Raw genomic sequence first — 14,608 nt, 5'->3', positions numbered from 1 at the left:
GCACCGGTGGACTCGATGTAAATATTTTGAACTTTCTAACACAACCTGTGTGAGGACTTTAGAGAATACGTCCAATTAATTTGCACTGTGAATTGTTTGTTTGTAATTAGTGTGGTTTGCTGTGCCAATTGGTGCATGATGACAGTGTAAGGGTTTCCAGCAAATACAGACACAAGCACAACAAACAAAAACGCACAGGACAATGCTGGTGTCACCAGCATTGTCCTGTGCATTTGTTTTTTGTGCTCACGTGTGTACTTTCTGGAACTGCCTATACTGTCGTTGTTTATTATGGTTTGCTATTTGGTTTGTAGTGTGTGTTTATAGATGATAGATTTACTTTCTTTTTATGCTCATGCCCCATAAAGGCTTTTCATAACCGAAAAGTTCCTTGCATCTTGACACCTTGACAGCTGATGAGCTTGCGACTGGCCACAACTCAACTGAGCCGCAGAGACCGTCACATGCCTGGATGGCATGTGACGGTCTGTGCGGCTTAGTTGCGGTCTCAGTTGCGGTCTCGGTGGATCTGTGCTCATTATCAGCCTCTTGCGGGTTTTCCCTATTTAGCCGTTTTCACCTCAGCCATGTGCAACACTCTGCCTCTGTGGTTTCGTTTCTTTTTGTTGTTGTTGTTGCCACTGTTGGTGTGCATATATAAGGTGAATAAATGCCTCAAGTTACAGACTTGCCCTGTTCCTATAGCCTGAACCTGTCATGGTCGCAACTCACTGCAAACTGTGGGATAAGGGTCACAGCTCTGACTGTTAGGGCTGCTGCAAAAGTGCTAGTGAGCAACTGCCGCTCCGCTGGCGCAGTGCGATCTAGAGAAGGATAAAGTCCACACATTCAAATTTGAGTAACACACCTATAAGGAAACGGGTGTGCAGGCAATGCAATGGCGAAGCTGGTGACTGAGAGGGTTTCTCGCTCGCTTGGTGTGGAGAGTTTTGCTCGGCTCAAAATGTGTTTAGTGCCACCTTGAATGCACACACTCCCCTTAACAGTTCATTCTAATGGGAGCAGCTTATCGGTATACATTGAGCAATCCGGTTTAAAATGCATGCACTTGGGTCGGGACTGGGAGAAATTTCAAAACGGACAATTCAAGTAATGCAGCTTCGTTATAACAAGGTTTTTCTGTGATTTCAATGAACTGGTTTCACTCATAACAAGGGTTTACTGCACCCGATCAAGTAACACATTTATTCCAAAAAGGCTGTCTCCAACGCCCTGCATTTCAAAGTACCATTCTAGAAGTGCCACTTACAGACATCCAAAATATCAGCCAGGCAGGTGGTTGGAGCCCGAGCCAGAAGCGCAGCCACCAGCACCAGGCAGGCATCCCACACCAGCTCTGAACCCATGACTTGCTGGTGCTGCTGCTGAACAGAGGCGCGACAGTCCTCTATTGTGCATCAGTTTTCAACTTTTAAGGACACTCTCACAGCATCCTCACATTTTCAGTGAGATACCACATAACTGTAGAAGGGCCTTCTCAGAGGGCTTCACATGCGCTGACCACAATATGTGCACTATGCATTTTTTACGTTACAGGGGCTACCAACAGATATGCTGTGGTCATTTCTTTTCGCACTGAAGCTGTTTTGAGTATTATATCAAGTTTCCCTCTCCGCTGGTGCAAAGGTTTCTTTCCTCTCCACTGAATCTACTACATTTACATTATTAAGAGTGGACCCAAATTGCACCAGCAGTAAATAAAAGGGAGCGAGGTATCAAAATACCTTCATTATACATCACTATAAGTAAACCTGGCATATGCAGGTTAACGCTACATGAGACAATGTGTCAAATTGTTATGTGGTTCCTTTACACAGAAAGGCAATACAGAACTGGAAGTGTATATACGAGATAAAGTGGTCTTCCCTAGAATTGCCAGGAACAAATACTGTATGCATTCAATACTGTATGTTCTTTCCCAAGATCTTCGTGGTCTAAGTGACCCACAGCCTCATATGGAAGTTGATGGGTTTGGTTTCTGCTTCCAACATGTCAGCAGCAGTGCTATATTTTCTGTTATCTATCTTTTTAGACATCCTCACCAATTGCATATAGCAACTCAACTAATAAACTTTGGCAGGCTAGACAATTATGTCGTCATCAAGAAGACATCGAGAAAACAATAGACCACGTTGACCACTGGTGCACAGCAGTTTTAGAACACGCTAGAAAGTAATGTTCGCCAGGAAGCACTTATTTGACAAGGCTTTTTTTTTTTTCTAGGTTAGATGAAGAATGTACTGAACTTTCAGAGACGGGTGTAGGCACAGACTGATTTTCGAGACACTAAAGGTTCAGATATGCTCGATAATTCGGACATCATTGCATTCCCGCCACAAGCCCAATGTATGTATCATCATCATCAACATCATCATCAGCCTAATTATGCCCACTGCAGGACAAAGGCCTCTCCCATACTTCTCCAACTACCCCGGTCATGTACTAATTGTGGCCATATTGTCCCTGCAACCTTCTTAATCTCATCCACCCACCTAGCTTTCTGCCGCCCCCTGCTACACTTCCCTTCACTTGGAATCCAGTCCATAACCCTTAATGACCATCAGTTATCTTCCCTCCTCATTACATGCCCTATCCATGCCCCCCATTTCTTTTTCTTGATTTCAACTAAGATGTCATTAACTCGCGGTTGTTCCCTCACCCAATCTGCTCTTTTCTTATCCCTTAACGTTACACCCATCTTTCTTCTTTCCATAGCTTGTTGCGTCGTCCTCAATTTAAGTAGAACCTTTTTATAAGCCTCCAGGTTTCTGCCCCGTACCTGAGTACTGGTAAGACACAGCCGTTATACACTTTTTTCTTGAGGGATAAAGGCAACTTGCTGTTTATGATCTGAGAATGCCTGCCAAACACACCCCAGCCCATTCTTATTCTTCTGATTATTTCAGTCTCATGATCCGGATCCGCAGTCACTACCTGTCCTAAGTAGACGTATTCCCTTACACTTCCAGTGTCTCACTACCTATAGTAAACTGCTGTTCTCTTCCGAAACTGTTAAACATTACTTTAGTTTTGTGCAGATTAATTTTTAGACCCACCCTTCGGCTTTGCCTCTCCAGGTCAGTGATCATGCATTGCAGTTGGCCCCCTGAGTTACTAAGCAAGGCAATATCATCAGCGAATCGCAAGTTACTAAGGTATTCTCCATTAACTCTTATCCCCAATTCTTCCCAATCCAGGCATCTGAATACCTCCTGTAAGCACGCTGTGAATAGCATTGGAGAGATCGTATCTCCCTGCCTGACGCCTTTCTTTATTGGGATTTTGTTGCTTTCTTTATGGAGGACTACAGTGGCTACAGAGCTGCTATATATATCTTTCAGTATTTTTACATACGGCTCGTCTACACCCTGATTCCGTAATGCCTCCATGACTGCTGAGGTTTCAAGTGAATCAAATGCTTTCTCGTAATCCATGAAAGCTATATATAATGGTTGGTTATATCCTGCACATTTCTCTATCACCTGATTGATAGTGTGAATATGGTCTATTGTTGAGTAGCCTTTACAGGATCTCGCCTGGTCCTTTGCTTGACAGAAGTCTAAGGTGTTCCTAACTCTATTTGCGATTACCTTAGTAAATAGTTTGTAGGCAACTGACAGTAAGCTGATCGGTCTATAATTTTTCAAGTCTTTGGCGTCCCCTTTCTTATGGATTAGGATTATGTTAGTGCTCTTCCAAGATTCCGCTACGCTCGAGGTCATGAGGCATTGCGTATACAGGATGGCCAGTTTTTCTAAAACAATCTGCCCACCATCCTTCAACAAATCTGCTGTTACCTGATCCTCCACAGCTACATTCCCCCTTTGCCTAGCTCCCAAGACTTTCTTTACTTCTTCCGGCGTTACCTGTGGGATTTCGAATTCCTCTAGACTATTCTCTCTTCCATTATCGTCGTGGGTGCAACTGGTACTGTATAAATCTCTATAGAATTCCTCAGCCACTTGAACTATTTCATCCATATTAGTAATGATATTGCCGGCTTTGTCTCTTAACGCATACATCTGATTCTTGCCTATTCCTAGTTTCTTCTTCACTGCTATTAGGCTTCCTCCGTTCCTGAGAGCATGTTCAATTCTATCCATATTGTACTTCCTTATGTCAGCTGTCTTAGGCTTGTTAATTAACTTAGAATGTTCTGCCAGTTCAATTCTAGCTGTAGGGTTACAGGCTTTCGTACATTGGCATTTCTTGATCAGATCTTTCGTCTCCTGCAATAGCTTACTGGTATCCTGTCTAACGGAGTTACTACCGACTTCTGTTGCACACTCCTTAATGACGCCCACAAGATTGTCGTTCATTGCTTCAACACTAAGGTCCTCTTCCTCAGTTAAAGCCGTATACCTGTTCTGTAGCTTGATCCAGAATTCCTCTAGTTTCCCTCTTACCGCTAACTCATTGATTGGCTTCTTAAAATAAAGTTGACACTCACTCACTCACTCTTAAGTACCAGTTTCTTCCGTTCCTTCCTCAAGTCTATGCTAATTCAAGTTCTTACCATCCTATGGTCCCTGCAGCGCACCTTGCCGAGCACGTCCACATCTTGTATGATACCAGGGTTAGCGCAGAGCATAAGGTCTATTTCATTTCTAGTCTCATCATTCGGGTTTCTCCACGTCCACTTTCGTCTATCCCGCTTGCGGAATAAGGTATTCATTATCCGCATATTATTCTGTTCTGCAAAGTCTACTAATAACTCTCCTCTGCTATTCCTAGTGCCTATGCCATATTCCCCCACCAACTTGTCTCCAGCCTGCTTCTTGTCTACCTTGGCATTGAAGTCACCAATCAGTACAGTGTATATTGTTTTGACTTTACCCATCGCCGATTCCACGTCTTCATAGAAGCTTTCGACTTCCTGGTCATCATGACTGGATGTAGGGGCGTACCCCTGTACGACCTTCAATTTGTACCTCTTATTAAGTTTCACAACAAGACCTGCCACCCTCTCGTTAATGCTATAGGATTCCTGTACGTTACCAGCTATATTCTTATTAATCAGGAATCCGACTCCTAGTTCTCATCTCTCCGCTAAGCCCCGGAAGCACAGGAAGTGCCCGCTTTTTAGCACTGTATATGCTTCATTTGTCCTCTTAACTTCACTGAGCCCTGTTATATCCCATTTACTGCCCTCTAATTCCTCCAATAGCACTGCTAGACTCGCCTCACTAGATAACGTCCTAGCGTTAAACATTTCCAGGTTCAGATTCCAATGGTTGCCTGTCCGAATCCAGTGATTCTTAGCACCCTCTGCTGCGTCACAGGTCTTACCGCCGCCATGGTCAGTTGCTTCGCAGCTGCTGGGGACTGAGGGCCGGGGTTTGATTGTTGTGTTCATATAGGAGGTTGTGGCCAAGTACTGCACCAGGGTGGCCGATCCTGCTCTGGTGAGGGAGTGCGTTACCGGTTCTGGTCACCGAGATCAGGCCGTATTCCATGCCTGTTTATGCAAGTTTATCAACAAGAGGATATTTTTTAAAATCCGGTTGAAAATTGTGCGGCACTAGGATTCCAGCTATGGTCCTCTTGCACGTGAGGCAGATGCTCTACCTCTATGCCACTGCGGCAATATATGTATAACGATGACCAAAATTTCAGACCCTGTGCATCATTTGATGTTTTGGACTACACCTGTGTGACGGTGTGAAAACTCCGGCACTCCTACAGTCAGAAAGAGTGAGGTTGCTGCTTTGCCAAGTTACTAGAGCATTCTTGAAACTGGAATAAGGCGAACAGATGCCGTTCTTCTGGCCTAGCCTATACCCCAATCAAACCACTTGTTGTTGGCCAACCTGGCAAGCCTAGCCAAGCCATCAAGCTGTGATGAAAAACCTGCACATTTGCTTATCTGCAAATTTCCTGGCCTATAGGTGATGTGGCTGTAATCCAGCATGGCATCTATAGGTGGTGTGGCTGTAATCCAGCATGTGTTGGAATCTCAGCGCTGACGCCCGTTGTTGCATATGGGTCGCAAGCCCCAAGGGTAGCGTTGGCCTGGCGGCCTGGGGCACAACTGGAAGCATCCGAAGGTCCTGGCAAAGCATGAGTCGACTGCTAACAGAACAACTTGTTTATTCTATCATCGCATAAGAGCGGGCGGTCAGGTCGACCGAAGTGGAGAGATGGGAGAGCACGTAACTCAACAGAAGAAATCGGAGCCTCTCTCGGCGTCCGGGGGCAGCTGCTTTTATACTCTCGCAGTTGAGGGCAAGAAGGAACGCCTCTATAGACGCGCACGTGACGGCGCCGCTCGGGCACGTTGAGACGAGTAGGTGACGCATCCGCCGGGCCGGCGCCGGTCAGACCTCCTCGCTTCACAGTTGGGGGAGCTCCTCTCCCCGGCTGCCGCGCTTCGACAAGCGTGGGCACCAACATGCACACACACACACACACGCACACGAAGACACGTGGCATTGGAACATGCCTGGACGCGCTTGGCGGGGAGGCGTAGCGGCGGCGCCGAACGGGCCAAAATGTCCGCCGCTTTGAACGAAGCCCCGGCGTCCGCTGCATCCGCACCGGCTATACCGCGCGTCGTAGGCGAAACGTAACACATGGCAGACTCTGAGATGATTGCAATGCTGCCTGGGTGTGCATGCCTGAAGAAGAATAGAAAAGCGATAGGAATGCCACAGGATGAAAGCTGCAAACATAATCATACTACTACATAATCATAAACACGTTACTGATAATCATACTGCTAGCAGACAGCAATCAACTTCTGTTCAAGTTGCAGGAGATGCAGATTTGGTGCAGCTCTGACTGTACATGATGCTGCCAATAGCAACGGCACAACAACGGCCGAAACAAAGTATAACGTGGTCGCAAGCAGACATGCATACAACACCACGTTCAAATTATTTTCTGGTCATTTGTGAAACAAAGACAGTTTTCATTTCCTGGCAAATAAATTTTTTCAGACTTCGGACTATTCAGTCTTTCGTGCAGTACACACCGAGTCCTAATAACCTGTCGGTCACTGTACATATTGTTTTGAGGAGAAAATATATGTATTTAGAATATATACAGTAAAACCTCATTAATTCGAACTCAGTTTATTCGTAATTCAGCGTAATTCGAAAGTTTTCGGCGGTCCCAACAGTTTTCATGCAAATTTTGCCGGATAATTTGAACAGCCAGCGTGCTCATATCCAGATAATACGTCAGTTTAAACCATGGTCTCCGTGATTTTTTCCGTGCCTCCGTGATCCGCGACGGTAACAGTGAATTGCTGCGCACTGTAAGCAGACTGGAGGACGCAGCCAACGGTGCGGCTAACTACCGCGCCAAGCAGTCATGCATCAGTGACTACCGTATTTACACGATTGTAAGTTGACCACTTTTTTTAAATTTGAAAATCTGAAGTGGGGGGGTCGACTTACAATCGAAACCAAAGCATGGCACCGCCAAAAAAGCGAGACCAACGGGAGCTACAACATAGTTAGAATTTTATGTTTGCTCTATGGCCCTATCCGTAGCTTTTCGCTATCCTGCGTGTTTGTTCGCTTTTCGGAAGGATTTTTCAACATTTCTGAGAGTTTTATAGTGCACACAACACTCATGAGGGGTTGTCGATAGTTGACAGAAGCGCCGCTGTTCCATTTGCGGCGGCACCCTCAGAATGGCGGCGCTTGCGGGGAGTATCGCTAGTTCATGGAAGAGCACTGCTTGCGGGTTTCTCTTTGCCTATTGCGCTTAGCTTTCTTTATAGTTTGACGAAAGGCATTGGTTTGACGTGTTCCGCTTGGCTGCCGGCTACGTGCTACTTCTATGCTTCCTCAGTCGTCATGAGTGCTCCAGGCCCACAAATCATGCGGCACTCGTTCACAGCAGCGTTCAAGAGGGCTGCCATCCTTTATGCTTAAGAAACAAATCATTGCGCAGCAGGCTGCAAGATCGATGTTTCTGAACAGGTGGTGCGAGAGCGGCGACTGCAGCGAAGCGAAATTTTCACTTGTGACCTCAAATGAGGAATTTCCCACGTGCCGAAGTCTGGACATTTTCCGGAGCTGTAAGCTAAGCTTGTGGCGTACGTCGCTGAAATGCGCAATCGGTCCCTGCCAGTGAAGTGCGACATGGTCATGAAACAAGCCCGGATCTTCGCCTTTTAAGGACCTGCTCTGCTGTGAGTACGAGTGGCTGGCGGCAGAAGACCACGAAATTACGCCAACCGGACCTGTCAAAAGAGCCTCCCTGACGGCTGCGAGTGGTTGGGTGCATTCGGCGTGGGCTGCTGTTCCACAAGATGTCGTGGTGCGGTCGTTTGCCAAATGTGAAATTTCGCGGGACGACGACATGCTGTGGGACTGTAGCAACGATGAGGATGGCAGCATTAGTGAATATGAGTAGTCCAGTGACCATGTCAGCTACTAATAAATTTTCGTTTTCGAATGCGCCCTCAAGTATGCTCTCCTTTTCTTTTTTTTTTTTTTCCTGTCACGCGATATGGGGGGGGGGGGGGTCGACTTACATTCGAGTAGGCTTAGAATAGTGTAAGTACGACACATCAAGTGACCGTTTTTCAGGCGAAATAAAGGCGCAGTGTTGATACAGCCACATTTCGTACGTTTATTTCTCGTTTTTCGTCCATTTTTGATAATTTGAAAACCCGGTTAATTCGATATTTTTCACTGTCCGACGGACTTCGAATTAACGAGGTTCTACTGTACAGTTGCAAGGTTGTAGCTCAGTAGTCAGGGTAACACCACCTACCGATCATCGAGACACTTCAACCTTCTCTTCACCTTCCAACGTCCTTTTGTCCACAGTGGCACAAACTCGTACGTGACATTTACCCCTGCCGCCAAAAGCATCGTCTCGATGCTTCCTAGGGTGTTGAATCAGTGTGCGAATTATAGGGCTTTAGTCGCAAAATGTGCCCGATATCAGTTCTTGGTGGGGTAGAAGATGTCAAAGTCACAGGTGATATCTCACATGTGAGGCTGGTGACTTGGCGAAGAATTTGGTACGGCCCGATGTATCGCAGCAGCAGTTTTTCGCAAAGGCCGACACAATGGGAGGGTAACCAAAGCAGGACAAGTGACCCAGGGCTGAAATGAACGTTCCAACGACGACTGTTGTAACAGTACTTTTGGATAGTCCAAGACGCCAGAAGACGGTCATGGACAATGCAACATGCTGTGGCCACGCGAACAATGGCATCGTGAGCATAGAACGTGGTAGTGGTGGCATCGGAAGGGAGCAGCGAGTCAAGAGGCAGGAGTGGCTCACAGCCATATAGTAGCTAGGATGGAGAATAACAAGTAATATCGTGATGCAACGAATTGTATGCAAATGTCACGAAGGGTAAAGTGCAGTCCCAATCCCAGTGATCATCAGACACGTACATGGAGAGCATGTCTGTGAGTGTATGGTTGAGACGCTCGGTAAGTCCGTTTTTCTGTGGGTGGTAAGCCGTCGTGAACTTGTGGGACATGGAGCAAAAGTCAAGAAGGTCATCAACAACCTTAGAAAGAAAACAGCAGCCTCTATCACTGAGTAGCTGACGTGGAGCACCATGATGTAGGATCACTTCATGAAGGAGAAAATCAGCCACATCAGTTGCGCAGCCCGTAGGGAGGGCTCGCGTTATGGCATAATGCGTGGTATAGTCCGTCACAACGGCCACGCACTTGTTGCCCAAGGATGAAGTTGGAAATGGGTCAAGGAGGTCCAGGCTGATGCGGTAAAATGGCTCACTGGGGATATCTACACGCTGAAGGTGGCCCCATCTGGCATGCGGATGAGCAGCGATGAGGTGCTGGCAGGAGACATCCCCTGTCCGATGGACCAAGGTGGGCCAGGACGGAAGTTCCTAGCGAAAACTTGAGCTCTCAACTCCGGCAAAGGCCCGGGACGGCACCCTCAGTCAGCAGCCAGCTTTTGCTTCAGCTGCTTCAGGAGCACTGTGGATCGGACGTCAAGATGCAAGACATCCAAGGGGGTCTTGACCATCCGACACGGCAGGAGCTCACAGGGGGCACGGCCAGTGACATTGTGGGGCGTGGTCCGGTGCTGGAACAGTATCCGGGCAATATGCATCTGGAAATTCCCAGTCTGGCTCTTCTTGAGCTTGCCCTTGATGGTTTGCACCACCCGCACAGCTGCACCGTTTGAAGCAGGGTGGTATGGCGGAACCACCATCCGGCGGATTCTGTTCTGCCAGGCCAGGTACTCTGTGCTGGCAGAAGCAGGACCATTGTCAGACACGATGACGTCCAGCAACCCCTAGGCGGCAAAGACCTGTCGTAGCGCTGCAATGGTCACACCTGCTGATGGAGTGGGGACAGGTAGAACCTCCACCCACTTCGAAAAGGCGTCCACCACCACTAGGAAGTAATGGCCCTTGAGGGGCCACCCAAAATCTACATGCAGGCGGGATCAGGGTCTCTGGGAACGGCCAGGGGGTGATCTTCATATGCTGTGCGGCCTGCTCACACTGTCCTGGCAGATTTGGCAGTTCTGCACCATGTGAGCGACTTCCTGGTCCAAGCCAGGCCACTAAATGTGGGACCGGGCCACCGTCTTTGTCTTTTTCACGCCAGGATGACTGCGAACTGCACAACCCTGGACTGGAGACTTTGTGGGATCACCACTCTAGAACTCCACAGTAGGCAGCCCTGCTGCAAGCTCAGCTCGGCAGCTTTGTGGCTATAGGCTTGCTGAACCAATTCCTCCCCACGGGACACCGCCTTGACCATCTGAGACAGAACTAGGTCCCGGCTGGTCGCTTGCGATACCGCAGACTTGGAAAGTACCTCCGGGTATGCGTGCTCCAGCATGAACACTTCTTGCAGGTTCTGGAACAGCATCAGGCACCTCTGGCAGGGGCAGGTGGCTCAGGGCATCAGCAGGTCCCAGGTCCTTTCCCGGACGATAAACCAGCTGGTAACCTTGAAATCCCAGCAGATCCTGACACTGCTGTCTCGCTTAAGGACTGGTACGATGGGAGTACAGCGACGGGCACCAGGATGCCCTCTCGCTGTAACCGTTGCAGCTTCTGGGTGACCCCGTCCTTCAGGGCGAACGGTAGAGGGCAAGGCTTGAAAAAACTTGGCCGGGCACCCTCAGGGACATAGGTGCCAGCCGTCGTGCCGGCAAATGTGCCCACCCCTGGCTGGAACAAGGACTTGAACTCGGTCAGAAGGCTAGGGACGTCTTTCACCACATGCAGGCTGGCTTCCTGGTACTCTGGCAGACGAACGCCCAGTGCATGAATCCAGTTTCGGCCCAGCAGTGTCAGCGACGACCCCTTGGCTAAGTAAAGGGGAAGGGTTGCCTCCCTGTTGCCAAAGCGAATGCTGACCTGGGGCCGACCCTGGACCTGGAGAGCTGCCCGGAGTAGCTGTGCAGCATCACACCCGCAGCCTTGACAGACACGCCGGGGAAAGTACGCTTGAAGAGTTTCCCAGCCATTACTTACACGCTGGTCCCTGTGTCCAGCTCCATGGAAATGGTGTGAACACAGACTTCCACGGTAAGCATGTACGGTGGCACAGATGACGGAACAAAGCCTGTGTGCCACATGTCGAAAAATCGCTGGGTCCTCGGCCACGACGTGGAGCCTGGCCATGGAAAAACTCTAGCCTGCTGCCGCACACCCCCTCCACGTACCCTTGCGACGGCTACCCTGGCCGCGGGCTTGTGTGGTACCTGGGCTTGAACCAGGCTGCTGCTGCTGTTTGCTGTTCGTCCTCCCCCTTTGGCATACCCGTGCCAGGTGCCCAGTTTTCCCGCACGTGAAGCATTGTGCTTGAGAGAACTGGCACTGTCAGGGGGAGTGGGCCCCACCACAGCGACCACAGGTATTGCCCTTTGTCGCAGACTTGTTGACTGCCACTTTTGCCACCAGTGAGCCAGTCACACAAGCAATCTCGCTGGCATCCTTGGCGGCAGCTGCAATGGGGTGGTTGAACAACGAGGGGGATCTTTGCGGTGTTGGCAAACGAAAGAGGAGCGGACATAATGATGGATGAATCGATACATCCCCCGCCAGTAGTAACGAAGGCATAGACACGTGTATGTCTTCAGTACACCTGCATGCGTGCACTGGGGATCGTCATGGAACGCTGCACAGATATCCGAACGCAGATGCCAAGGAATGACAAGCAACCATTTGTGGCCGTCCGGGAGGTAGTTATGACGGTACAAGAGCATGTCACGAATGAAGAAGTGATGTGCTTGGCAACGTAATGCACGATTGGTAGTGGGTTTCGATGGGGTGGACAAGAAACTCAGCACGGACACAATCCATGGGTCTTTCTTCTGCTCCAGAAGAATGTCCATGGCAGCAAGGGAAGACTCGTACAATGAGGCCTTCGGGGAGCTAACCTCGTCTGTTAGTGGCAAACAAGACAAGGCATCTGCATCCGAGTGTTTTTGGCCAGAACGGTACAGTACTTGAATGTCATACTCCTGCAGTTGAAGGGCCCATCGAGCAAGACGACTGGATGGTTCTTTTAAGGACGACAGCCAGCACAGCAAATGGTGATCAGTTATTACGTCAAATGGGTGGCCATAGAGATACAGACGGAATTTGGTTATGGCCCAAATTATAGCCAAGCATTCTTTTTCTGTTACAGAATAGTTCGATTCAGGTTTAGTGAGTGCACAACTAGCAAACGACGACATACAGGCGACGACATAATCATCGAAGCCATCCTTTCTCAGGGCAACAACGGCACCAAGACCAACGCCACTGGCATCCGTGTGTATTTCAGTTGGAGCACTTGAGTCGAAATGGCACAGGATTGGTGGTGACGTACGTCAAGAGACAACGCGGCATCGCATCTGATGACCGGGTCGAAAGGTTGTGGCCACCACAAAGAAGCTGCGTTAAAGGTGCTATTATGGTGGCAAAATTGCGGATGAAATGGCAGAAGTATGACGCCAACCCAATGAAGCTGCGCAGTTCTTTCAAGGTCGTTGGTCGCGGAAACTGGGCAACAGCTTGTAGTTTCGCCGGATCAGGGAGTACACCTTCTTTCGACACAACATGGCCGAGGATGACCAGCTGCCGGGCAGCGAAGCGACACTTCAAGTTAAGCTGGAGACCAGCATCGGCGATGTACTTGAGGATGCGTTCAAGTTGAAGCAATGAGAAGGAAAGTCCAGTGAAAAGATAACGATGTCGTCCAGATAACACAGGCATATCTGCCATTTGAGGATGCGCAAGATGTTGTCCATCATTCTTTCAAATTCATTCGTTATACAGGCCAAATGGCATCACGGTGAATTCAAATAAACCGTCAGTTGTGATGAAGGCCGTTTTTGGATGGTCTGACTCAGTCACTGGCACTTGCCAGTACCCAGATCGTAAGTCTAAAGATGAGAAGAATTCAGCGCCTTGGAGGCAGTCTAGTGCATTGTGAATACGAGGTAGCAGATAACTGTCCTTCCAGGTGATCTTATTGAGTCACCAGTAGTCCATGCAAAAGTGAATTGTGCCATCTTTCTTTTTGACCAGCACTACAGGAGAAGCCCAGGGACTGTGCGAAGGTTGTATGAGGCCACGTTGGAGCATGTCTCCAATTTGCTCAGCGATGACGCTACACTCCGTGGCGGATACACGATACGGCCTGTGGCATAAAGGCACATGGTTGCCGGTGTCGATGTGATGGACAACAGTGGAAGCACCACCTAAGCGAGATTGTTTATTTATTTATTTATTTCGGATACTTTCCTGGCCCGAAGGCATTACAGAAAGGAGTGGTAGTGAGAGAAAAAAAAAAGTACATAATTATACAATAATAAGTATTACAAAACTGCAGAAAATACAGCAGTCTTGAAATTGCCAACGTCAGAAATGGCAGCGATGGAGGGAGGAAGGTCGTTCCAGTCGGCGCTGGTTTTAGGAATAAAAGAACCATGACACATCTTTGTTCTAAAATATGGAACACCAGCTTTAAACATGTGATCGAAACGGGATGAAATGTATGAAGGTCGGGTAATAAGATGATCCTTTAATAGTGGGTTGTGGTGATACAGCCTGTGGAAAAGACACAGTCTAAAACATTTACGGCGCAATGAAAGCTCCGGTAATGTAAGTGTGATTTTCATGGAAGTAATGCTGGCGTAACGGGAATAGTTAGATAAGATGAAACGTGCTGCGCGATTCTGGATGGATTCTAGAGTGTTTATCAGTGTGATTTGATGGGGATCCCATACGGTGGATGCATATTCTAGCTTTGGTCGCACTAATGTTTTGTAGAGGGTAAGCTTTATCGGCATAGACGCAGCAGAGAAATTTCGACGCAAGTATCCAAGAACCCGGTTAGCGTTATTAGTGACGTGTTTGATGTGCGTATGCCATGATAAGTTACGTGAAATATGGACACCTAGGTATTTGTACGAGTTGACGGATTCAGGAGAAGTATCGTGAAGTAAGTAAACACGCGTATTGTCAGTGTTAGTGCGGCTTGATACATGCATTGTTTTACATTTATTAACGTTTAGTCGCATGAGCCATTTATCGCACCAGTTGGATATGCTTCTAAGATCGTCTTGAAGCTTATCAGAATCAGTGGGGTTAGTTATTTTGCGATAAATGACGCAGTCATCTGCGAAAAGC

General features: G+C 48.2%; 1 protein-coding gene across 2 annotated transcripts in view; it reads right to left on the bottom strand.

The window, feature by feature from the left end:
- LOC142576583 (focadhesin) overlaps nt 1–14,608 on the bottom strand; it is a 429,785-nt gene that overhangs the window by 296,810 nt on the left and 118,367 nt on the right. Inside the window, exon 8 of one of the 2 annotated variants that reach the window (XM_075686768.1) lies at nt 1,271–1,385. In XM_075686768.1, the coding sequence (XP_075542883.1) occupies nt 1,271–1,385 (115 nt within the window). The remainder of the gene's footprint in view (nt 1–1,270; nt 1,386–14,608) is intronic. The other variant, XM_075686769.1, reaches the window with a different exon arrangement.

This window comes from Dermacentor variabilis, chromosome 3 (assembly GCF_050947875.1).
Source record: "Dermacentor variabilis isolate Ectoservices chromosome 3, ASM5094787v1, whole genome shotgun sequence".
NCBI classification, from domain to species: Eukaryota; Metazoa; Arthropoda; class Arachnida; order Ixodida; family Ixodidae; genus Dermacentor; species Dermacentor variabilis.
The sequence above is the reverse complement of the archived record's forward strand: the minus strand, read 5'-3'. Positions and strand labels throughout refer to the sequence as shown.